This window comes from Triplophysa dalaica, chromosome 3 (assembly GCF_015846415.1).
Source record: "Triplophysa dalaica isolate WHDGS20190420 chromosome 3, ASM1584641v1, whole genome shotgun sequence".
NCBI classification, from domain to species: Eukaryota; Metazoa; Chordata; class Actinopteri; order Cypriniformes; family Nemacheilidae; genus Triplophysa; species Triplophysa dalaica.
The window spans coordinates 7,114,635-7,138,304 of record NC_079544.1 but is presented as its reverse complement, the minus strand read 5'-3'; the positions used below and the strand labels follow the sequence as shown (position 1 = coordinate 7,138,304).

The following is a 23,670-nucleotide window of genomic DNA, read 5'->3' as shown; positions in this document are numbered from 1 at the left end:
TAACTGCATGGCGCCTCTACCAACGACCTCGCGCTTTAAAATTGTTTTATCTTAGTCTAGTTGTTGTTGCTCATGTGCAACAGTTGAACAACAGTTCATTTGTATTTTGATACTATATTTTTAGAGGCAATTTTGCAGGAGATCCGCCATTCTCCTGCAGCCCACACCAATCAAATCCCATTGCAAAACATTCATTGCCCCGCTCTTATTCAATTTATTAATGACGTCATCGACTATTCGACATCGATGCAACTTATATCACACTATAGTCGACTTTAAAAAAGCTGAGGTTGTCATTTGCATGATTGTCACATAAAATGATCTAATATCATAAATAGCCTATAAGCACGCAGATTTTGATCAGTCAAAGCAAATTGGATATATCGTTCACATCCTCTAAACCTGCATTTCTCAATCAACATAACTCAAATGACTGCAGTTTTCCTGAAATCTACGGTTAAGAACTTTAAACCATTCTTTAACCAACAATACTACTGCATTCGAGAACAAAAACCACACTAACCTTCATTTAAAATTTATTTCGGTTTGCAACTCTAAAAATAGATGTCAAGGGCCCTGCTGTCTCTCATATTTCATTTTTCATGTGTGATTGGATTCTTTAATCATAAGTGCAAATGCTCAGAGAACGCAGCTTTTCTGACTCCATGTCTGTACTGTATAATCCAGGTAAGAATGTATTGGTGCCCCCATCACGTCTTTTCCGTGGCACTGACAGTGTGAGAGTAAGCAAGACAGCTCCCTGATGGATTGGTCGTGTGCACATAAGATGTTTCCATGGTACACTGGCTAAATGAAGTTGACATCGCTCACTCAATGATGGCCCTCCATTGGAGTAAGACAACTTAACACTCCGGGAAAGTTAACAAGAGGATGTGTGTTATTCCAAATAATAAAATCGGCTTTCACCTCCTCTCTGAAACTCATTTATATCAATATCATCCTCAGACTTAACAGGCAAAGACAATAACACATGGTCAACAATAAGGATTGCCTGAGGCATGTTTGCAGCATGTACTGTATCTGGCTAACAGTGATGAGACTGTGTAAGAAATGACTTGAAAGCCTTGGAAGGATCAACTTCAGTTGCAGAATTGAAGCATATGCGGTCATTCTCTAAAAGTGTGCATGTGACATCCCAGCTTGTATATTGCATTGTTATTTTTGCACATTTAAGGGATAGCTCAGACAAAAATGAAATTCTGTCATCATTTCCCGTTTCAAACATTTAAATTCCCCAAAATTGTATTCTGAGGCATTATTGACAGCTATAGTAAAAAAAGACTACTTTGGTAGTTTCCCCACATTCTTTAAAATATCTTTTTTGTGTTCAACTATCCCTTTAACAAAAGGTTAATTTCTTTATCTGATTCAAATATGATATTTAGCTAAAAATACAATTTATCACTTTCCGTAGTGGAACCAAGTGAAAATCTGGGCAGGGCAAGGACAAATCTGAACCCGAGCAAGCAGAAAACATCCTTTTTTTAATCATGCTAGTATTCACATGTGTACCCACATGCACTCTCAAATATTTTCTTTTTCAATAACAACCGCTAAAATATTTAGTGTCCTTTGAGGTTTGTTCAATAAAATGTTGACATATCCAGCTTCACGAGACACATAAACACACCAAGCCTCGACATTCCAAAAGTCACCATTTGGCAGTTCCTTCTAAGGGACAATCATGAAAATAATAAAGAGCCTTATAAAACGGCACTCTCATTTCCGCCAGTATGACAGCCGTAACTACATATCTGCTGTGAGTGTCAGCTCAGATGACAACAATGGCAAGCGTCTGTGTCTTTAGCAGCTTTATCTCTCGGGTCATTATCAGAATAGGAGACGGAGTCGGTCCATATCAAGTGGCGGGAGCCGGGTGTGATATTTATCAATAGGTCTTTTACTTTCGTCTGGCCAGTATGCTGAAGAACAGAGAGAATATCTTGCTTTGTTTCTCTGGCTTTGTTGCCTAAAACAGTTCAAATTAAATCTGACATATTAAAATTTGTAAATTCAGAGCGATGTAAACTGATTTCATGTAGACATACCTTCAATCATTCATAATCCAATCTCAATCCAAATGGTTTATTTGGCAAAATATGTGTAAAAACAGAATAAGAATGACCCAAACTGCTAAAAACTGCTGCTAACCTGTTGGGTGATAATATGAACATCAACTTTCCAAGCACAACAGACTTCGATAAGCAAACAATGACTCGAGATCTAACAGTGATAGCTGCTAGAACAGGGATAACCAATTATTGGTAAAACGCCTGTCACCAGCACTAATGTACGGCATGTGCCGCCAGTGCACCTTTGAATAATTAATAATAATACCCTCTGCCTTTGCCTATTTCTATTTTTTTAACGCCAGGTTTAAGCTATCTAGCTACCTTTGTTGAACCATTGATGGAGGGATCCAGTTGATAATAAACAATGAACATTTAAATGTTTGACTGCTCCTCTAATTTTACTGCATATTTTACAATGAGCATTATTTGATGTATATACACCAGTACTACATAGAAAGCCAACACAGCTGCATCCCTATATGTATAAAAGCAAGCAGGCTTATAACGGTATGTATACAATATTTCACAGTCATGCACTGCTGCATCTTGAGAGCTCACTCTTATGGGTGCATCAAGACATTAACATGTGAAGTCTGTGCCTGTTGAATACCAGTGCTAAAGCCTTTTTGCACAAAAAAATCATATGCATTGTATTATTTATGATCAACTTGAGGGTGCAGGATGCCCTAAACAATCTGGAACATCTCTTTTAATCTCTTTTGCATTATATCTAATAATCTTTGCAGCAGACTTTTTTTATCAGTGCGCCCATAAATTAAACCCATGTAGCTGCACTCCAACTCTCTTTACTGTTAAAAACTTAAGTGCAACCAAGGAAATAACAGTAAATATCCTAATCTCTTTTATTCTAAAGTCAGTTAAGAATAAATGTACCTTTCACTGAGAAATAGTGCACATGACCAAGGTACTCTCTATGAAGAACTTTGCAGAGCTTTTTGTTGAAATAAACAAGTGCTAGGATTGGAAATTAAATAAACACACAGACGGGCGCAAACGCACACACACAAACACACACACACATCCGTCCTAATACTACGTGATTTTTTCTCAAGACGGCGTCACCTACACAAGTAGAGGCGGTCGGTCTAGCTAATACAACCCTCCAAAACCCATCTCTCATTTGTCTGTGCAGACCTAAACAAAGATCCCATTTATCTCCATTGATTTTAGAAATATAATATAATGTAAAAATAACATTTTTCCAAATAAACTCTTTTAACTAACTCGGTCACTAATGCAAATTTCTCTAAAAGCGAGACAACACAATCCAGCAAATCAAGATATTCAAAATGAATGGACCAAATGAATCCGGCGCTTTACATCTAACCAAAGCCATTGACAGTTCGCTTTTCATTACCGAAACACATGAACATGACGTAAAACAAGACAAAGAACCGTCATGTCCGTGCGTGTAATCTTATAAATACATCATTGAAATTTAGGTCAATAGGGAAGTAATAGGTTTTCTGTGCGCGCTCCCCCTCCCCGACCGTCTCGGATGGAGAATATGATGCTCTAATGGTTTCCATTTTCAGTTCCCAGCTTCCGATCCATAGCCCGACGAATTCGAGCGTCAAATGCATTAAAAAGCCCTTGACACAAACGCATGCAAAAAAATATAACCTGCCTTGAGCGTGCGCACCAGATCGCTTGAAACCACCGTTTCGAGCTTTATCGTGGCATATATCGCGGTTGAAGGCGGAGAATGTGACAGCTGGAAATGCAACTGGAATGACATTGCGCTTACCGAATAACGTTCAGAGGCACAACGCGCTTCTCGCCTCCCCTCCCCGATTAATGCCGACAATTCAGAGAGAGCGACACGCAAAAATCATTCCCGACGACTGGCATTGAAAGCAGACTGTCGATACGAGAAGCTGATGCGCGGAGGAAGGAATAGCATCCGCTGGGTATCCAGGGAAAGAGACCGGAAAACTGCGGTGGGTACCCACAGATACAGCAGCAGCTCCTGCTTTCGCCCTCTCTCTCCTCCTTCCTGCTGGACCATCCCCATCCGAGCGCCTTGCTGCAGTGATGACGACGCGTTCCACAGCGACATCTCCCGGTAATGTTTGAAATCACGACATTCCCCGGATTTACAAAGTCTTCTCAACGTTGCAGAACACTTCAGCGGGGAATAAAACGGTGCATAAAACGTCAATTTAGAAAATATGAAAACCACCCCATTGGCTGATCAGGACCCGACAAGAACTATTAATTTAAATAAATACCTGAGCAGCTCATTTGTAACAAATTCATACCTGCAGGAGAAAAGAAACAGCGGAGGGATACATACAAATACAAGTAGTGCCGGCAGTACCTGGATGAGCGGTGCGTTACCTTCTAATGTCGCGACTCAAGCCACAACTATACACTATTCACACACTGGCCAGCGTGCCTCTATGTACAAAGAATCACTTTTCGTTTCCATGAACCTGATTTTGCCTTCTGTTATGCGCCGAGCTCACATGTGGAAATGCACAAAACAGGCCTATATGTGCAGTTGCTGCTTAATTTAGATGGGAAGAGCCTGACATGTAAGCAGCGAACCACAGTTGCAGAAGTTCCTCCCCAGGTAAGTTTCACTTAGATTATTATGGTTAATAATAACCTGTGAGACGGACATACTGTGGTTGGTCTCTTATAAATAAAAATGTAGTACCACAATAGAAGATGTGTGCAAACAGCAATATACAGTTTCAACGTTACTGCGCATTCGTAGCCGGTACACATTCACAAAGAATATATTGCACGTAGGTTATTTCTGGTAACAAGCAAAAGAAACCGAGAAGAATTGTTACTTTGCTAAACTTGTCTCTCCAATATTTTATATTTAGACTGCTATACCAAGCTCAACCGCTAGATGTCAGTGTACCACATACGGTTTCGATAATGCAACCAAACTTCAGGACCCATTCAACAAACTGTTTATTTAATCAAAATGAATGAACATCTCTCTCCCTCCCTCTCTCTCTATAATTATTTGTGATTTTTTTAAACAGAACCGTGACAGGAAGTGAAAGGACCACGAGACTGGAATCTAACCAGGCTTGCCCGAAGCGCAACCGCGCCACATGTATCCCAAAATCAGAAAAGGTGCCTGAGCATATACTGATGCACCACAAAGCATCAAAAGTCAGGTGTATGTAATTTTTTAAAGAGGGTGATCGGTGCTGTACTGTAGGAAAGCAAGACGGGGTATCAATAAGAGAGCGGTTTGGGTATTAGGCATGAATACACAACACAGTTTGAAGAGCTTTTCAGAGCAGGGGTATTATAGCATTAATTTGATCAAATATATTTTCTGTTTTTTCAGTTCAAATGAATACTGCCTTGTCCGTAGAGGTTTTCAGTCTAGACCTAAATGTCAGCATGATGTCATGTGAGAGGCAGCAAAGTGAAAACACTTTTAATCCTATTTCTTTTCTGCCAACCATCCGCCAGAGCAGCACACAGACACAGCATGTCTAGACCTGGTATACTTCCGCTGTGACACTGCAGCTCATTCGGTCCAATGGCACTGAATGGCAGATTAGTTGAAAATGCACAGACTTAGTTCCTTACTCGCAGTGATCCAACCTATTATAGCTCATGAATGAGATGAGATGAGTGTCGGGCAGTAATGAACAGTTGAAAGCACATTAAGATCGAAATTTGCATGCCCTTTAAACAGCTGGGAAAGTTACTTTAGCATCAGCTGTGGTTGTTGGTTTTGGAGTTTGTTGTGGAAGCTGTTTGGTTTGACAATGAAATGTTTTTATGGTATTGCAGTGTTATTATTTACTTCTTGAAAGTGTGTCTCCCTCTTTACATACAGCATACAAGAAACTCAAACAGCATTACTTGCCTGAACCAGTTCTGAAAGAAAAAAGGTTTTAAAAGTTTGATTGAGGATATAACTAATGTCTCATGCAAGTGTTTCAACAGCTCATGTCCTCTAGAGGGTGGCAAATACTGCTTCTGAATTCAGATTATTCCAACTTCTTTCGTTACTTGAAATATCTGAGTTATAGTTAAATGAATATCCTAGTTATTTAAGCTGAGACACACACATTGTCACATCTGTATTTGTTAGTTCTTAGCGTGTTTATTGTAAAGTTTGAGGTCAAAGTTACTGGAAAGCCATCTTCTGCAATAGTGGTGAAAAGTTTTATGGTTAACACTGTTCATTCTTGGGGAACTGCAGTAACGCCCAAATATTCACTCGGTTGGATGAACTGCTGATGTGTTTATTTCCAAAAACAAACAACAAAAGCGTTATCAACAGGAAAACAGCACTTTTCAATGGTACCCAGAATTGTTGATGGTCACATGTACCGTAACTCTTACTCAAGTAAAGCAGAAAATACATCTGGGAACAAACCAGGACACTCCAGACCAGTAACACCCCAATAAAATAGACATAGTTTAAGTTTTAAACTGCAGATTCTTTAAGAGCTTCACCAAAATTAAAGCTCTGAGTTGTATCATTGGGTCAAATAGTGCGGAATATGACATGCCAGACAGTCACGCTTGCTATTGTGCCTTGAAGAACGGGATGGAAATTCAGCATCGGATGCTTACTGAAGTTCTCCATGTAACGCACAATAAGAAGAAAGATGTAAAAGATGAACGCAAGATACATATGAGCATGGATCATAAAATTGACAATTTTGCAGAAATGTATGCCCAGAGTCCAGGTATCAGAAACATGATAGAAAATACGAAAGGGCACCGTGAGGATAAACAAAGAATGCACGGTTATTAGGTGGATCACTGACACGTTGGTGAAGGAAAGGCAATTCTGGGACTTTAGCATACAGGACATTAAAACAACATTTTGAGTCTCACCGAGCAAGATGAATATGTATATGACCAAAAGAGCAGATTTGTATTCCTTTGGCAGAGGATGTGTGCTGCTGTGTTCTTTCTAATCATTGTGTAAAAAAAACATAAGCAGTTACAGTTAATGCTTTTAGGCAACTTTAAAGAGGTCATTTGGCGCGAATGTGTGTTTTTCTGTGTCTTTGGTGTGTTATAAATTGCCCATGCATCGATTAGACACGTAAAATTGCTAAAATTAAAGTGTCGGATCAAAAGATGCATTTTATCTAAAAGCAAATGTTTACCCAGACCTGCCTGAAACGCCTCGTGTAACCACACCCCCACAAATCCATTTTAGCAAATAAAACAATATTTTTATTTGAAATTTGGGAGAAATATTGTTTGATCACAGAATGAAACAAAAATTATAATTTAACCAGAACACATAAAAGTTAATGTTAAAATCAGAAAAACTGATTTTGAAAAAAAAAAACAATTCTGACACTGTAAATTTCAAAATGTTCAATTACACGGATCATTTGCGCATATAGAGCTTTGAATAAGGTGACGTGATTTCCGGTCAGAGAACACAGGGAGCAGCAATGCTGACTGCTTCGTGTGTAGCATTTTGGAAATTTGAGGGAACAAATGTTTCAGTGACACTGCAAGAATTTATCGAATAAGGCAGCCCTTGAAATGGCAGGTTTCCTGATCGGATGCACACCTTGATAAAGAGCTAATTGTGAACGTAGATTGAGTATATATCTACATTAAACGTTTCCACAGCCAGTGTAATAGAAGGTAGCAATTACTGAAAGGCCTTACGGTAGTGGTTTTGACTTAAGTTTGTTCCACCCCCTGTTCTATTTGAGGATAAAATATTAAACACTTTTTACAGTTTTACTGTGGTATTAAAATGTTAAATTTACTGTAAAGCTGTGTTCTACACTAGAAGTTTTTAACTCTGTGGTCAACACTGTTCATATGTGGAAGTAACACCCAAACTCTGTTGTATGGACTGTGTGCATGTTTTTAATGTTTAACAGTTCTATTCTCAACAATATTAGTTAGAGGTTTATACATACACATGACAAATGAGAGAAAACACAAAGTAAAATTAAAGCAGTGTATATTATTAAAGGGAAAAGTTAAATATCACGTTTTCTTGTGAAACATGGTAAAAAATATTTAAATTGAAATATTCTCTCATAAAACGGATTTGTAATCTTTAAACACATTTAAAGCCAATAGAATAAATTAGAAAACTAAGTAATACCAATACAGCACCCATCTGAATCAACATTGACATTATAAACAGCATGTGCATCCCCTTGAGCTAAAGTATTTATATATATCTCTACTAGCAAATACAATCATATCAAAGCAGCTGAAAGCGGTTAAAGCAAGAAATATTTCATTTTTATACCGAAGTTCAGGATTCTTATTATCACTTATATAATATATCCTAAATATTTGATAGGGCACAAAAAAAAAAAGTATTATCAACAGGAAAACAACGTTCTTCATTTGTAACCAGAATTCTTGACGCTCAAATGTGCCGTGAGTCTTACTCACGTGAAGCAGAAAATTAATCTGGAAACAAACCAGCACACTCCAGACCAGTAACACCACTGTACAAATAACATAGTTCAAGATTTTAACACCATTTTGATCAAGAGCGTCACCAAAATTAAAACACTGAGTTGTATCATTGGCAGATAATCCATACTTTAGCATAGTTGGAGGGAATATTGTGGCAAATATGACAAGCCAGACCGCCGTGCTCGCTATGGTGGCGTGAAGAACGCGATGGAAATTTAGCAAAGGTTGCTTACTGAAGTTCTCCATGTAACGCACAATAAGAAGAAAGATGTAAAAGATGAACGCAAGATACATATGAGCATGGATCATAACGCTGACAATTTTGCAGAAATGTATGCCCAGAGTCCAGGTATCAGAAATATAATAGAAAATACGAAAGGGCACCGTGAAGAGAAACAAAGAATGGACGGCTATTAGGTTGATCACTGACACGTTGGTGAAAGAGAGGTGTCTCTGGGACTGGAGCATACAGGACATTAAAACAACATTTAGAGTCCCACCGAGGAAGATGAATATGTAGATGACCAAAAGAGCAGATATGTATTCTTTTGGCAGATGATGTGTGTCGTTTGTGTTGTTTCCAGTCATTCTGTAAACACATAAAGAGTAATTTATACCAGACATACTGTAAGACCCAGCAATGGGTGTTTGTGAATTCAATCCAAAAGTGTATGTTTGCAATGAGATTAAACATTCAGTGTTGCATTAATATTACAACATGCTTTTAGACAGCACTAGTATTTCCTAATTTTCTATTTGCTCTGCGGATAATACTAAGATGTAAGAAATTGCTTTTTTTAAGAATTAAGACAAATAAGAAATAAAGAAAGAAATACTTTTTCTTCTGCAGAACACCAAAAATATTTTGAAGAGTGTTGGTAACTGAACAACGGCGGTACCAGTTAACTTGCATTGGTTTTGTGTCTGTTAAATAGAAATGAAGGGGAATTGCCGATGTTCTGCTACCAACATTCTTCAAAATATCTTCTTTTGTGTTGTGCAGAAGAAATAAGTTTGGAATGACGAGAGGGCGAGTAAAGAATTAACTATCGCTTTAATCTTACAGCTTCTGTGTAACAGAGCCAGTTGTTTTGTCTCAGGACGCACACAAGTAATGTTTCGTATAGGCATTTTGATATTAGCGACTTAAATATCCTTATTGAACTAGTCCTCGTGGCTAAAGCTTAGCCTTGTCTGAGAAACAATATTACATATAATGACATACAAATATTAAACATTTGAAAACATAATTTAAAAAGCAAATGCTTTAAGGGTAAAACCCAATCTACAGGTTACTGTCAAGGTGAAAGCCTATGGGCGTCTAAAAGAAAACGTCACACTGCTGTCAATGAGGTAATATTTGCAAATAGAGAAGTTTCAAAACTTCCTTTGTAGAAGAGAGAAAATAAAACGGAGTGAAAATAATTGAACTCTTCTTTAATGGCAAAAAAATAAAGATATAAAAATTCCACGATCTTAAACACTATTATTTTTTCTGTATTGAAAGTCTAACAGTTAAGAAACCAGTGCTTACCTGAATACCTTGAATATTATTTAGATAATGAATCCTCTTTACTTGTAGACACAGTGATACAACAGTTCATCCATCCAGATGTCAAGAGAACTAACAGTGATCGTGTTTTCTGTCACTGTCCTCTAGACGTTTGTTTCTGAAACAGATCAAACACGCCTTCAGAAAACACTTCTGCGATTCGAGCCAATGGAGATTAAAGATTGACAAATTTTAACGACATGCCAAAGAAAACTGCAAGTTTTATTACATTCTCTTCCTTTCTGTCTGATACTTCCTGCGCTCTTGCTCTGCCTTTCTTCCACTTACTCTTTTTATTATGTCTCTCTGTCACTATCAGTACAATATACTGTGTGTCGAGGAAGAAGTGGGAAACAATGTAAAACGGAATACCCCAACATTATAAGACGTCAGACATTTCCCTGCCTCAAGCTGTGCATAATGTAACTGTGCCCATTGAGACATAACACCTAAAAAAAATATAAATTCTTAGATTATAATATCTGTCTAATCCTAACAACAGATAGTAGCCTATACATTTCGTATGAAACATTCAAGTACATGAGTACATTCAATTTGACTTTTTCACTTTGTTTATTGGACTCTGGTAGAGAACTGCATTTTGGCTCTATTCCACAATCATTCAAATTCCTTCCTCAATGACACGTAATAAACAAAAAGCGAGCAAAAAGCTGAAGAGTCCTGTGGAGTTAAAAAAAATCATCACAATCTCACAGGAATTCACATGTATTTTATGCGGTAAATTCATATGAATTTGTATGATCTTATTTGTACGTCTTAGTACAATTTGCTTTCGCGCCACAAACATTAGGATTATGTTTGGGGTTTAGGGAGGGGCTTCAGTATTGATTCTTTGGAATAATCGTACGTTTTGGTACGATTTGATTTGTATGAATTCATACAAATTAAACACCTCGTGAAATAGTTACAAATTCGTGTGAGAACAGGTTGAAAAGTGTATAAGGATTTAGGTTTATGCGAAGGGCATTTTCTTTCCCATTACATTGAATTGAGGACTCTTTTTATCTATTTTTATAGTTGTATTTGATACACCCACAAAACACAGTTTTGTTGGTTTATTTGCAGAGTATTCATATAATCTCACCTGTGGTGTTCAATGTCATGATTCTGCTTCATCGTGTCATGTCTTTCTTGGCCTAGTGTCAGGATCATGACAGAGCCTCATGTTTTGTGTGGAGAGAGGCATGTAATTGTCGCTCTCTCCGGTCTCGTCTATGTCCCTACCCTCTCGTTTCCTTATTAATAATTGTTAATTATTTATGCCCCACAGCTGTTCCCATCCTGATTTGGTTCCCTTTATAATGCCGTTGTGTTTTCTGTCTTGTGCCTGTTCATTGTGTATTCAAAGCCTTGTAAAAGACGTAGCGTCTTTACATGTCATGGAAATTTGGTCAAAGTAAGTTTAGTTGGTGTTGTTTATTTGTCAAGTGTTGTTCAGTCTAGTTTATTAAGTTTAGTGTTACTGTCAAGTTTGAGTCATTGCATTCCCCTGTTTTGTTGTTCTACCCCTCGTGGGTTTTTGTTTGTGTTATTTAAATAAAGTGTTTTTTCATTCCATTTAACCCCTTGTTGTCTGCGCCTGGGTTCTGTACACCGCTCACCGTTCAAAGCTCTTTGTGTTTCTATTTCCTTTTAGTTTCATGTCATTTCTCTCCTGCTAATCATTTACAAGTCAGTCTTTCCATTAGCTGATTCATTACCTTTGAGTTATGGTTTGTAATTCCAAAGCTTATATATTAATCAAATTCAATATGAATATAGTTGAAAACATGAGGCATTTAGAATCCACAAAGGAATGCATTGTGTACAGTGGATCAGTGATTTAAATCTTCACTGATTAGCCGTAGATTAGCCTATTCAATTTCTAATCCATAGCAATGCACTGTTGCTCTCGCTAAAATGCAACGTAACATTCTTTCATTGCAGTGTTTGCAAACAACTCCAGAGAGAAGTCATATGTCTTAGACTCTGTTTTCAAGATGTCCAACATTTATACTATAAGGTAATTTTTGAATTGCTTTCATGGAACGGGCTTACAATTAACATAATTTCATACACATGTTCAATGTGTGTTATTTTACATATGACAACAGTTCATTGTCATATTTTGTTACCACATTCCAAAAAAAGTCTGGTAAGGATTGTCCACTTCTGAAGATGCATTTCATACTTATTAAATTGTTTTAAGGGAATAATTGTTAAACTTGTCTTTTGTTGTTCATTATACGTTGCTTATTTCTTTTGTTTCGTAAACAAGATTTTTTTATTGCACAGAGAATTTTTCTGTGGCCGGTGGTCATCTAGCATACGACTTGATGGTAAAACAGTCATTATCACTGGAGCAAATACTGGCATTGGGAAAGAAACCACAAGAGACCTCGTGAAACGCGGTATCACATTTATTTTAGTCTTGCATGCTTCACTATAATAACTGCAGTATGTTGATGAATCCTGAAATCATACACTAGACAGCACATAACTCATAAACAAAATGCATTTATAAGAGAAATGTTACAGGAATTTGTTTCACACACGGGCCAGAATAATAATGGTTTACAGAGACCTTGACAAAGCAGAGATTGCACGGAAGGAGATCATTGAAGAGTCAGGGAATCAAAACATAGTCATCAGAAAACTGGATTTATCTAACACCAAGTCTATCAGTGAATTTGCTGAGGTAATCAACAAGAGTAAGTGATGAGTATAGTGGAGTAGACGAATCACGTAGAAGATAGGAAGCATATAAGAGAACGAGGGACCGGACCGGCGAAGAGAGAGGACCGGGCCTGAACATGTTTATATTTGTATTTATGTTTTATTCACCGGCCGTCGACCGTGAGGGGCGGCCGGCTGTCTTTTTACTTTTGATTATGTTTGATTAAATGTTTGCCGCTTCCCGTCTCCTTCCTTCCCTACTTTGAACCTCACTACAATGAGCATTTATTTTATATATTCTCATTATTAAAACTGATGCTAATTGGTTAATATTATATTTAGATTATTGAGTAAAACTAATATTTCAAACATCTTTTTTACACTTTAAGGTGTCAGCACAAAAAAGTACCTGTTTCTTATATCAGAGGTGAAAACACTTCACATTCTCATTAACAATGCCGGGGTCATGATGTGCCCCTACTCTAAAACAGCAGACTGCTTTGAGATGCAGTTTGGTGTCAATTACTTAGATAAAAATGTTTACCTTTCTGGCCAAAGCTTAGACATTGTTATGCATTTTTAATGCTGTTGATTCCTTATATAAACAGTTGTGTTGTACTATAGACCACTTTGGAAACCAACAAAACATTTACAGCCAGGGAAAAATGAAGAGACCATTCCAAAATGTTCGTATTTCTAGTCCATTTCTGTTGAATTCCAATAAAATCAAACCTCAGTAGTGACATAAAGTCATCCAAAAGCAATGTGAAAGACTGTCACAGACAGCATGACAAGACACATGAAAACGTATAACTTTTTTTACTTTTCCTAAATACATGTGCGAACATTGCTTAAAAATGAACACAAACTAGTTTTCTTTTCAGAATTCGAGGTCTGAAAAAGTACAGACCATCTTTTCTGTTGTTTCTTGCTAAGAAATGCAAATAGAAACAAAATGTGTATGTTCAATTTGGTAGAAATATTGTCAGTTGTTCAAAGAATAAAATAAAAATGATCATTTTACCTAAACACATAGCTATAAGTTGTAAATTCAGAAAAACGTTTTTTAAATGGTCTCTTTATTTCTTCTGTGGCTGTATAACTGAATGCAAATGTTAAATTTATATTTTTAAGATTTGATTATATATGTAAAAAAAGTAATCCGGAGTTGCTTCTGGTCCAGTGTTTACATATATATAGACAAGTGGTCTATAGCAATTTAATATAAAGTGTGACTTACGTCACTTCCTGTTAACCTCTCTGCTGATTGACCTGCTGAAGAGATCCGCCCTGTCTAGAATCATCAACCTCTCGTCCATGGCACATAGCTGGGGCACTATAAGACTCGATGATGTCAATAGTGAGAGAAATTATCACGGCAGAAAGGCGTATGGTCAGAGTAAATTGGCCATCATTCTCTTCACTCGCTCCATGGCCAAAAAACTCAAGGGTGAGTCCTTAACAGATCATACTGTGCTTTTAAATTTTAAGGGTGAAGTGAATTGAAGCTGTCAATTAAAGTGTGCGGTTTCTGCACCATTAAAAAAAACATATTCTTAATTATGTATCCGTTTGGTTGACTAATAAGAAAGTCCTCCTTAAACGTGTGTCCTATGTTGAGTTAATGTTGCTGTGTAACATACAAAAATACACATTTTGAGGAGTAATTGTGTTAGAGAACATTGATGAGTACTAAACATTCATTTTGTGTGTTCGTTGTGTTTTCAGATACTGATGTAACAGCATATGCCGTTCATCCAGGAGTTGTGCGAACAGAACTCAAAAGGAACATGAATCTTGGATTCCTTATCAAAGTTGTTAGACCTTTCACAAAGACCCCAGTGAAGGGAGCACAGACCACCGTCTATTGTGCAATACAACCAGAATTAGACAAAGAAAGTGGTGGTCACTATAGGTTTTCAATTTGGATAAAATACATAACATATAGCTGCAGAAACCTCATCAAACACACAAAGTACTCTCATCATAATGAATACAAGACTAAATTTGTTTTGTTCACCTCTTTTCCTATCTCACAATGTATTAAGTAACTGTGGACCTTCAACGTGCACGAGAGCAGCTAGAGATGATGAAATGGCAGAGAAACTTTGGGAGCTAAGCTGCAGGATGCTGGGAATACTCTGGGACTCAATGCAATGAGCAATTTTTTTTCATTTTTTTACTTTAAATGATTTGATTTGTTATATGATCAGGTTCTGTGAGACTGAAGCCTGTAGTCTTCTGTATGGTGCGTTTGTTTGACTCTTTGACAGCTGCAATGCGCTTAATCCACAGAGCAACCCAACATCAATAAATCAAGGGAGGTTTGATTTCCTGTTATTGTGCCGACTATATCAAACTATTGACAATGTAAAACACTATATAATAAAATGTTGCCGTAACATAATTTATCGTTTTAATCATAGAGATTTGTGGTACAGATGTCTACAGAGTTGAATGATATAAACACAATGCATAAAAAATGTAGGTATACTCAAACGATATTCCCTTTTCAGTAACTTGTTTTATTAGTTTGTAAAAGACATATCTTGTTAGATGTATATTTTATTTGATCTCTTAACAAAACAGCAAAATCACATTTAATGTAGTAATGATGACAGCTGCCTCCTCACACTTATTACATGCTTGCCTTCTTCCATATAAATATTTTTTTCAACATTGCACCGGGTGAAAATGCAGTGAAGGAGAAACCATGGTAACTTTCATTATTTAAATGGGGTTATCACATAATATGTTGGGTTAGTCTGTGTTTCCTCTGCTATAAAATACAAGAATGTCCTGGACAGTAACAATGGCACAAACATTTCAGACAGGAAATTGTCAAAAGGTATATTCATTGTTTTATTACATACTTCTGTATACGAGTTATCAGAAGTATTTTTTCAGCGTTCCTCCTAGTCAATTTTCAGTGCTGGTTTAAATTTTGTATGTTTCTTATACGGGTCTAAATGAGGCATACTTTGGGGCCGAATGTATTTATTTATCATGACATGGGAGACATTTAAATGCAAATACAACAATAATTGTTAGATGGCTAGTCCGTAGATATTTACATATCAAATACCACTTAGGAAATTCAATAAATTCAAGTAAACCAGATTCACTTTGTGCAATATAGCCCCTCTGCATCTGCATAATATTAAATATTTAAAAACAGTGGATGGTTAAAAGATTCATTTGTTTGCTGTTGAAATCTCAAAACACTGTTTGAAGCAGGCACCAAAGTGAAGTATTAAAATCTTATCACACGCAGTTAAAACAGCATGTATTATGTGTGCTATTCAAACCATTTCGGCAGAAATAAAAAACTAGAAATAACTAAAAATATATAGTAAATAACTGTTAAGCTGCTACATTTTCCCTTTAGAACTACAGTATTGGGCAGTGTTGCCCACACCTGAGATTTAAGCCCACCCTGGTCTCCTCCTCTTGCATTGTTCTACTGTCTATGCTGTGAGATGTTTTAGTATTCACAGCACCAGACACCGGCCCATTTTGTGGATGAACTTTCCCATCAGGAAGTTTGAACTCGACAGAGGCAAATGAAGACAGACTTCCATTTTTCTTTGCCCACATTTTGGAAGACTCTCCCATTGGTGACACCTTAAGCTCCTTGTTCCTCCTTGAACTTCCTCCACCCAGGCTTTGGGCATCCGATAGAAGATCCGAGCCACTGCTGTGTGGAACATTGAAGTACATACACTTGGGTGTACAAGGTTTAGCCAGATCTTCTAGCTCAGAGGAGGATATTACAGCGAGGGGTGCTTGGTTCTCATAATGTGGATATGGTGCGTCTTCGCTTACGTTGTCCAAACCCGTGTCGGTCGACGTGGTTTCCCCATTTCCATACATTCCCATGGGCATTGGAGGAGATTTACGAATGAGATGGTTTTCTTTCAGGAGCCACCTGCCTTTGTCAATCAACACGCCCTCTTCAGAGTCCACGTCTCCGCTTATGGTCACGCACTGTGCAGAGTTTCTGCGGTGTGAAGTTTGTCTGTTGTACTGTGGTTCGGGTAAAACACTTTTGTTATCTTGAATAAAGTTTAGACTGTTATTGCTGTTCAAACTTGAAATGGGAGAAGATTTCACAGAGCTACTGTCCATCATGTGGTTTTGTGGGTTCTCAGAGCTTTGTTTCAAGACTTCTTTAAAGATTCGTAATCTTTTTTCTTCATCATCGCTCTCGGTTAACAGCTCCATCGAGGCCTGCGACTGGAGTCCACTGTTGTTTGATGTCTCAGGTCTGTAATCCGACAGATCAGATGTGTAAGGGCTTGGAAGGTTTTTTTTGCCATACTGGTCATCTGAACTATGTTGAGGTCTGAACATCTCCCTAATTTTGCGTTTGTCTGGCTCTATTTTGAGGTTGCCATTTGAATCATATTTGACGGTAAGCGTGGAAGACAACAAGGCCGAGTTTATTAAGTCTATCAGCTCTTGTGAGATCTCTGTCGGACGTAGTAAATAATGATACCCATGTTCCATCCCCAAATTTTCGAACTTTTCTTCACTTGAATTTGTTTTCATACTGCTGCATGACTTTCTTTCAGCAAAGTTATTCATATCATCTTTAAAAATAAAAGAGTGTTGTGGGAAATCAGGCATATGGTACTCCTGATCGCAGAGCTCAGCAGGAGTTTCATTTTTGTCTGTGTGGCTGTCTTCCTCATAAAGCCTCATTATCACCTTTCCTCCCTCCCACAAAACTGTCATTAATTTGTTGTGTTTCATCATATTCAGTTTTACTATTCTCAACATTATTACAACGCTCAGGGCAACTGAGATCCTCACTTTCTGACATCTCTGGCATAGCATGTTTAGCATCTGGAGACATGACCTCATCGTCTTGGCTACCTGATTCGCATACATCCACTGAGTGTTTACTCTGGGCATCACAATGATGTGATGAAGATTGTTGGGAGTTTTGTGACTCTATATCACATTCTGCTAAGATGGACTTGTTTTCTTCTTCTTCCTGCATCCCTTCTTCATCATCACCACCACCTTCCTCAAAATCAGAATGATCTGTTTCCTCTCTAAAACAGTCCTGCACTCGTATTTCACTTGTACTGAATTCATTGTCCTCATTAAGTTCACTTTCTTTATCTGGAAACTCCACACACTTGGTTACTGATGCTAAACATAGATCGTCTGGTTCTGAAACATCTGACTGCTCGCTATGTTCCCTCGAGTTCTGAAGGTTGTCTCTTTCTTCCGTATCGTCTGGTGTTGCTGTGTTATCACCTTCACACACATTTTCCTGGCCATCAGACAACTCAAGCTGTTTGTTTCTAGAAGAGTCTGTGACCTTTTGTTCTGATGTGCCATCTGTAATGTCAGGTTCTGAAACATCTGAATGTTCAGAATACTCCTTGATGCCCTGAATGGTGTCCTGCTCTTCATTTGCATCCCTTTCTTCTAGATCATCTGGTGTCGTGTTATTCTCTCTTTCAGATACAATGTCCTGGTCATCAGAGAAATCAAACTGTTCCTCTCCAGTTAAATCTGTGACCTTTTGTTCTGATGTGACATCTGCAACATCAGGTTCTGAGACATCTGACTGTTCAGAATGTTCCTTGATACTCTGAGTGGTGTCCTGCTCTTCGTTAGGCTCACTTACTTCTCGATTATATGGTTTCATGTTGTTATCTCTTTCAGACAAGATGCCCTGGTCAACAGAGAACTGGTCATCTCCTGCTAAATCTGTTACCTTTTGTTTTGATATGTCATCCATATTGTCATCTGGCAGAATGTTAGCTTCCTCCTCTTTGTTGCCGCCTCCATCTTTAATGTCTGCTGTAATATTGTTTTCATCTTGAGACATGTTGTTATGTTTATCAGAAAGGTCTTCTCTAGCAATATCTGAGAAATTTTGTTGAGATGTCTGGAAATGGCTTTTTTCTACATCTCTACTCTCAGAGTCTCCATAAATTACCATTTCTGTCTCTGTGTTTATCTGGTTGTTATCTGCAGTTTCTTTTGGATCATCAGTTATTTCATCTTTGGTTGTGTCATTCTCTATGCCAACATTCTCCTCACAATAGTCTTTTTCCATTTCCATATCCGCAGCTTTCCCCAAACTACCATTCACTGAGCCATCCTCATTTTCATCATTTTCACCATTGTTCAAATTTGTTTGACTTTTAAGATCTCCTTCAATAAGAGAGGAAATCTCTTGGCGAAGATCACCAGACATGTTCAGTTCGTCCATTAACTGCTCTATATCAAAATCATGCTCTTCGTACTGTTCCTCCCCCTCTTCTCCTGATTCCACATCTAGCGCAAACTCTTGCTCAGATTGTCTCGGTGACAGCGGTGGACTCTCTCCAAACAAATTTCTCTCCTGGAAATCTCTCCAGCTCTGTTTTAATCGTGAGGAGGTTGAACTTTGAAGACTTGTCAAACTTGCCTTAAGCTCTTCCTCGTCATTAATATTAGATATTTTTTCTAAGGACTGCATCAACTGTATGGCCTCCGAGGAGCTGGCTTGTGGTTCGTCTTTGCTAAGGATGGATTTTCCATCTCTTAGTGTCATCAGAGACAAAAAGGAAAGAAAAGCTCTAGTTGGAGAACCAAAAGCAGAGGCCACCTGAGATGAAAAGTCTGGGAGGCTACTGGACTTTTCCATCACAGTGGGTGCCAAGTGGGTTTGACTCGAAGCCCGTCTGATGGACTGAATTGACAAACATAACTGTTTCAAAACTGGTTTCACACCTGACCCAGTATTAACATCTGTGCTTTGTGACATCCTAGCCCCAGTGCAAGGGTCAGGCGGAGCCAAGTTCTCAGACGACTTGTGCATTCTCACATGGTTTTCCTTTTCAGCAGGAAGTACTCTCACACTTGGCATAGATTTACAAAAGCCTCTCAGTCTTTGGGCCTCGAGTGGCTCTCCTTCACATCTTATTTGTACAGGTGCAGGCCTCTCCACAGCATCATGTTCAAGTGAAGGCCTCTCTACAGCATTATGTTCAAGTGAAGGCTCTTCATCCACTATGCTATCTTTTTTAGGTTCGCTTTTAATCTCAGAGCTGTCTCCAGATTCGCTGCCGATCTCGAAAACCGCCCTTGGTACGCTCTCCACCTGCTCTATGTCGTCATCATAGGGCATGGAGTCTGGTTGAATTTTCTGCAGCCAATTTTCAACGTATTGATTCACATTGGAGGGAGATGACTGTAGCACAGGCAATGACACACTCTCACTCAACTTCTGTTTTTGTGTGGAGGCTTTTGATTTCGTGCCATTCATTGACCGCTGCTTTGGCAGCATCTTTTTTAATGGTGCTGGATGGGCTGCTGATCTGTTGTCCAAGACATTTGATTTTAAAGTGGGCGCTAGAGAGACACAATCATTGGTGTTTACTTTATGAGAGATGTCTTTGATTGTTTTTGATTTTAGTTCTTTTTCTGACCTTCTTTTGAGATTCAAACTTCTAATTTTTGGTGTACCTTCGAACGTCTTGGTCTTTTTATTTTGATCTCTTCCATTGTTGTGTTTAGCCCTTTCTGCTGAACCTTGTGTCTTTTTCTCTGATTCTGTGTGGCTCAATGTGTCAGAAGTATATGTCATTTGGAGACCTTTTGAAGAACTTGGAATGCCCTTGATTCTTTTCCCAAGCCCAGATGATTCAGAAGTGCTCTGCTTTGACTTTTTTGACATTGGAGTATTTTTATTTTTATTACCAATAATCCTCATATCATTATAGTCTTCATCTATTGGCTGCAACATTCTATTTTCTGTAGATTCAGTGGACCTGCACTCTCCTGAAGCCAGTTGAGCGTTGTCACTGAGGATTTGGGGATTGTTGCTTATCATTTTTGTAGGTGTTGAAGAAGCAGATGACAATGACAGCATGTCATTTCTTCCACCGTCTCCAGACTTGGAGCTTGTGGATTGGCTGGTGAGATCCACATCGCAGTCATTACTGGACGACCGGGGTCCTGAGTCTGTCGAGCTTGGCCCGCTGCGTGACAAAGCTTTTGTACAGTATTCAGGTTTATTTTCCACATCAACTTGTGTATTTGCATAGTAATTGTCACACGTGCCCTGCGACTCATATATGTGCTGCACGGCCTCTGTAATTCCCATTGTAACGTTGTGTTTTAGCTGAAGAACCTCGGCCACACCTGAGGATCTGAAGGAGTGAGACGACTTCTGCTCGATATCTCCTGACTCCCTATTCCTGGGTTTTGACAAATCCCTGGTGCTGCTGCTACGACTCACCACACAGTACCCTTCTGTCAATTTTCGATGTGCGGTGCGCTCCATGTACGAGTATGCACCCACTGTACTCTCCTGTACTTCAGTCTCTGAAATTGATGTCTTTTTCCTCTGTTGTCTGTGACCTGGAGTGGGAAGCCTTCTGTAAGTTGGTTTAAGCTTTTCAGACGTCTGAGAAACAGCCTTGTCGAAAATTTCTCGTTCCTCCTCAATGAACCCTACGGATTTGTCACTGGGGGTGTTCATTTCCTTACATTCTAGGCTATGAGGCCCATTCGACTCTTTGCCTGAGTCATTGGCGATGTCTAATGAGTTCACGCCTGATCCCGGCTTGGAAGTGCCCACTGCCCTCTGCTGGTTGTTAACAGTGGAACGGCTTAGTGTCGTTGTCCAATGGACCATTTCTTCTTGTTTTATAGTAAGATGCACCTTCATCTCCACTGTCATACTGCCGTCCTCATTGACCCGGAATGATTTCTCAATGTCGTCTTCTGTAGGCATGATGGGGTGATTTCTCTTTTCCACACTAGCCATAGAGTCACAGTTCTCTTCTTGTCCTTTTGGCTGACTGTCTTCGGTCTTCATTGATTCTGTCTTTTGACAATTGTGCTCTGACAGACTTCCATTTAGTGACTTATTGATCTGCTCCACGAGGTAGCGCTCTGAGGATAAAGAGAAATTCCTTGATCTTGAAATAGGCGCAGATGGTTTGTTTTTTTCTTCTTATAGATGAATGGGAAGAGAATTGAATTTGTGGGGGGGAAATAAATGAAAAATGTCATTCAGAACTCAAAGGTGTTCATCAGTTGCACTTGAAAATTGAAAACGTTTTTGCTAAATATCAACTAATGGATTGGGAAATAAAAAAACGTAAACCTACCTAAAAGTATCTTTGCTTGTGTTGGACCCAGGTATTCAGATATGTTGGACCGTATGGTTTTAGTGGGAGATTGGAGATTGTGGGTACCCATTCTAAAGGGTTCATTACCAGCTGCCACGACAATCCCAGAGCACAAAATGAGAGCAGGAAGTCCATCAACCTGTGGAATAAAACATTTTGTTGATCTATTTATTTACTCCAAGAGCATTATATTTTTGCTCTAACTTATGTTATGATATAATTAAAACATATTTGAAACACTGTAATATTGTTAAGACAAAACATCGCATAATTTTAAGTTTTTTATTAGTCAAAAGCAGTTAAAGACTGTTTTATTAAAAACCTAATAAAAATGTTTGTATTTATTTTTTAGATCTCAATGTTACTCATTACCAAATAATATTAAAATACTATTTTATTTTTGTTACTATCCAATATATATGTGGGTAGGATTGGGGTTACGACGAATTCATACCTCAGAATATCACATTTGATTATTGTTTTGGTGTGTAGACAATTCAAGTTTTTTCATCTTTTATTCTTTAATCCATGCTGTAAGAAATTGTAGCCTGGACAAATAGTCAAATTGAAAATAATACTTACTTTTCTGCCATCTTCTGTGTAAAGCTTCAGAACAGGGAACTGCATCACTTTTGAAAGATAATCCATCAGGGCTTCAAAATTTGGGGCTGTTCTCCTCTGAAGAACAATTACCCTTCTAATGCTTGGATCCTTGTTTTTATATACCGTCAGCCTTTTTGGTGTCCTCACAACCACACTGTTTTCAGGCATCTTTACCGCCCTTGTGGTCCCTTCCCCTCGCTTCACTAGCTGCCGTACCAGAGCTCTGCGTGCTTGATGTCCTGAAATAACAGGTCTGGTACTGTTCCAAGGGACCTGTGTTTTGTGAACCTCGTCCAGGTTAAAAGGCTTGACTTTCCTAAGATCTGAGCACAGATAGGAGGCCCCATCCTGCAGATCATCAAGGGTACGGACAGCATGTATCCCTTTGGGAGTAGTGATGGTTCTAACCCCAAATGACAGAGGCACTTTTTTGGAGAGGGCGTCTAGAAGGGCATCAAAGGTTTTAAAAGTGCGGCTGTTTATGACCATTCGGTGTCCAGTGAACTGGGGGTCCCCACTCTTGTAAAAGCACACCCTCTTAGAGGTAGCAGGGTCTGAGTTGAGCAGTAGGTGCCTGGAGACCAGTGTGTGCATGCTTCCAGGGGACACATCATTAAAGGGCACTGTGCTCATATTAAATGAAACTGTAAAAAAAGTAACCAAAGTTAACATTAAATATTTTGAATATTGTCCAGTTAGTTTTTTTACCTCTTTGTCCATGATGAAAACTCATATTCTGTTGATATTTCTATGTTCTTATTAACAATCAGTGTTGCATTGTGTTTGATTGATTCTACAATTTTGAGAAATTGCCCATTATCTATAAAAAAGTAACTTTTAAAATCGTTTGATATTTTATTTGTATAGCCTATATTACTGTGTAATTGCATTACAGATATTGCATTAGAATAAGTATCTATTTCATTAGCAGCAACAACTACATTTACAAATTTTATTATAGGCATTATTATAATCATCAATGACTTTTCTTCTTAAATGTCTATGGTCTATTTTTAACGTATTTTACTTAACAGCCAGATTCTATAATGCAAGTCCTGAACACGACTAAATGCTAATGCTAAATACTAACCTAAGCCTTAACAAAAAATTAACACAATTAAATATAGCTAAAAGAAATTAAATCCAAACTACATAGACAACAATGTTTTTGATC

At 38.2% G+C, this 23,670-nt stretch overlaps 4 protein-coding genes across 9 annotated transcripts in view; 1 reads left to right on the top strand and 3 right to left on the bottom strand.

Annotated features, from left to right (window-relative positions):
• ctnnd2b (catenin (cadherin-associated protein), delta 2b) overlaps positions 1-4,078 on the bottom strand; it is an 80,054-nt gene extending 75,976 nt beyond the window's left edge. For all 5 annotated transcript variants that reach the window (XM_056744188.1, XM_056744190.1, XM_056744191.1 and 2 more), the window contains exon 1: positions 3,862-4,078. The gene's annotated coding sequence lies outside the window, so the exon portion shown is untranslated. The remainder of the gene's footprint in view (positions 1-3,861) is intronic.
• A 3,877-nt stretch (positions 4,079-7,955) lies between these two features.
• On the bottom strand, positions 7,956-10,390 carry LOC130417790 (probable G-protein coupled receptor 141). 2 transcript variants are annotated; one of them, XM_056743585.1, is made up of 3 exons: positions 10,301-10,390; positions 10,054-10,189; positions 7,956-9,108 (listed from the first exon to the last, which is right to left on the bottom strand). In XM_056743585.1, exon 3 carries the CDS (start codon positions 9,105-9,107, stop codon positions 8,226-8,228), a length of 882 nt encoding a protein of 293 aa, XP_056599563.1. In that variant the 5' UTR covers position 9,108; positions 10,054-10,189; positions 10,301-10,390; the 3' UTR covers positions 7,956-8,225. The 2 variants fall into 2 exon arrangements, with proteins under 2 accessions (XP_056599563.1, XP_056599562.1); XM_056743584.1 differs by having other exon boundaries at positions 10,054-10,361.
• A 1,681-nt stretch (positions 10,391-12,071) lies between these two features.
• On the top strand, positions 12,072-15,054 carry si:dkey-94e7.2 (uncharacterized protein LOC100141353 homolog). Its single transcript, XM_056743586.1, has 7 exons — positions 12,072-12,094; positions 12,367-12,482; positions 12,627-12,782; positions 13,173-13,277; positions 13,988-14,197; positions 14,476-14,662; positions 14,796-15,054. The coding sequence occupies exons 1-7, from the start codon at positions 12,072-12,074 to the stop codon at positions 14,905-14,907; spliced, it is 909 nt and encodes a 302-aa protein (XP_056599564.1). The 3' UTR covers positions 14,908-15,054.
• A 1,083-nt stretch (positions 15,055-16,137) lies between these two features.
• LOC130416723 (oxygen-regulated protein 1) lies at positions 16,138-23,129 on the bottom strand. The gene is made up of 4 exons (XM_056742291.1): positions 22,476-23,129; positions 21,873-22,032; positions 17,563-21,714; positions 16,138-17,477 (listed from the first exon to the last, which is right to left on the bottom strand). Exons 1-4 carry the CDS (start codon positions 23,127-23,129, stop codon positions 16,138-16,140), a joined length of 6,306 nt encoding a protein of 2,101 aa, XP_056598269.1.
• Positions 23,130-23,670: the final 541 nt, after the last annotated feature.

What these genes read in the sequence shown, in the direction of transcription:
- LOC130417790 (XM_056743585.1), bottom strand. Translation starts at nt 9,107, where the DNA reads ATGACTGGAAACAACACAAACGACACACATCATCTGCCAAAAGAATAC.
- si:dkey-94e7.2 (XM_056743586.1), top strand. Translation starts at nt 12,072, where the DNA reads ATGTCCAACATTTATACTATAAG. An exon ending in AAGAGACCTCGTGAAACGCG is followed by an intron (nt 12,483 to 12,626) that starts GTATCACATTTA and finishes TGTTTCACACAC; the next exon opens with GGGCCAGAATAATAATGGTT. An exon ending in TGCTGAGGTAATCAACAAGA is followed by an intron (nt 12,783 to 13,172) that starts GTAAGTGATGAG and finishes TTCTTATATCAG; the next exon opens with AGGTGAAAACACTTCACATT.
- LOC130416723 (XM_056742291.1), bottom strand. Translation starts at nt 23,129, where the DNA reads ATGAGCACAGTGCCCTTTAATGATGTGTCCCCTGGAAGCATGCACACA. An exon ending in ACAAGCAAAGATACTTTTAG is followed by an intron (nt 21,715 to 21,872) that starts GTAGGTTTACGT and finishes TTCATCTATAAG; the next exon opens with AAGAAAAAAACAAACCATCT. An exon ending in TATGCCAGAGATGTCAGAAA is followed by an intron (nt 17,478 to 17,562) that starts GTGAGGATCTCA and finishes AATTAATGACAG; the next exon opens with TTTTGTGGGAGGGAGGAAAG.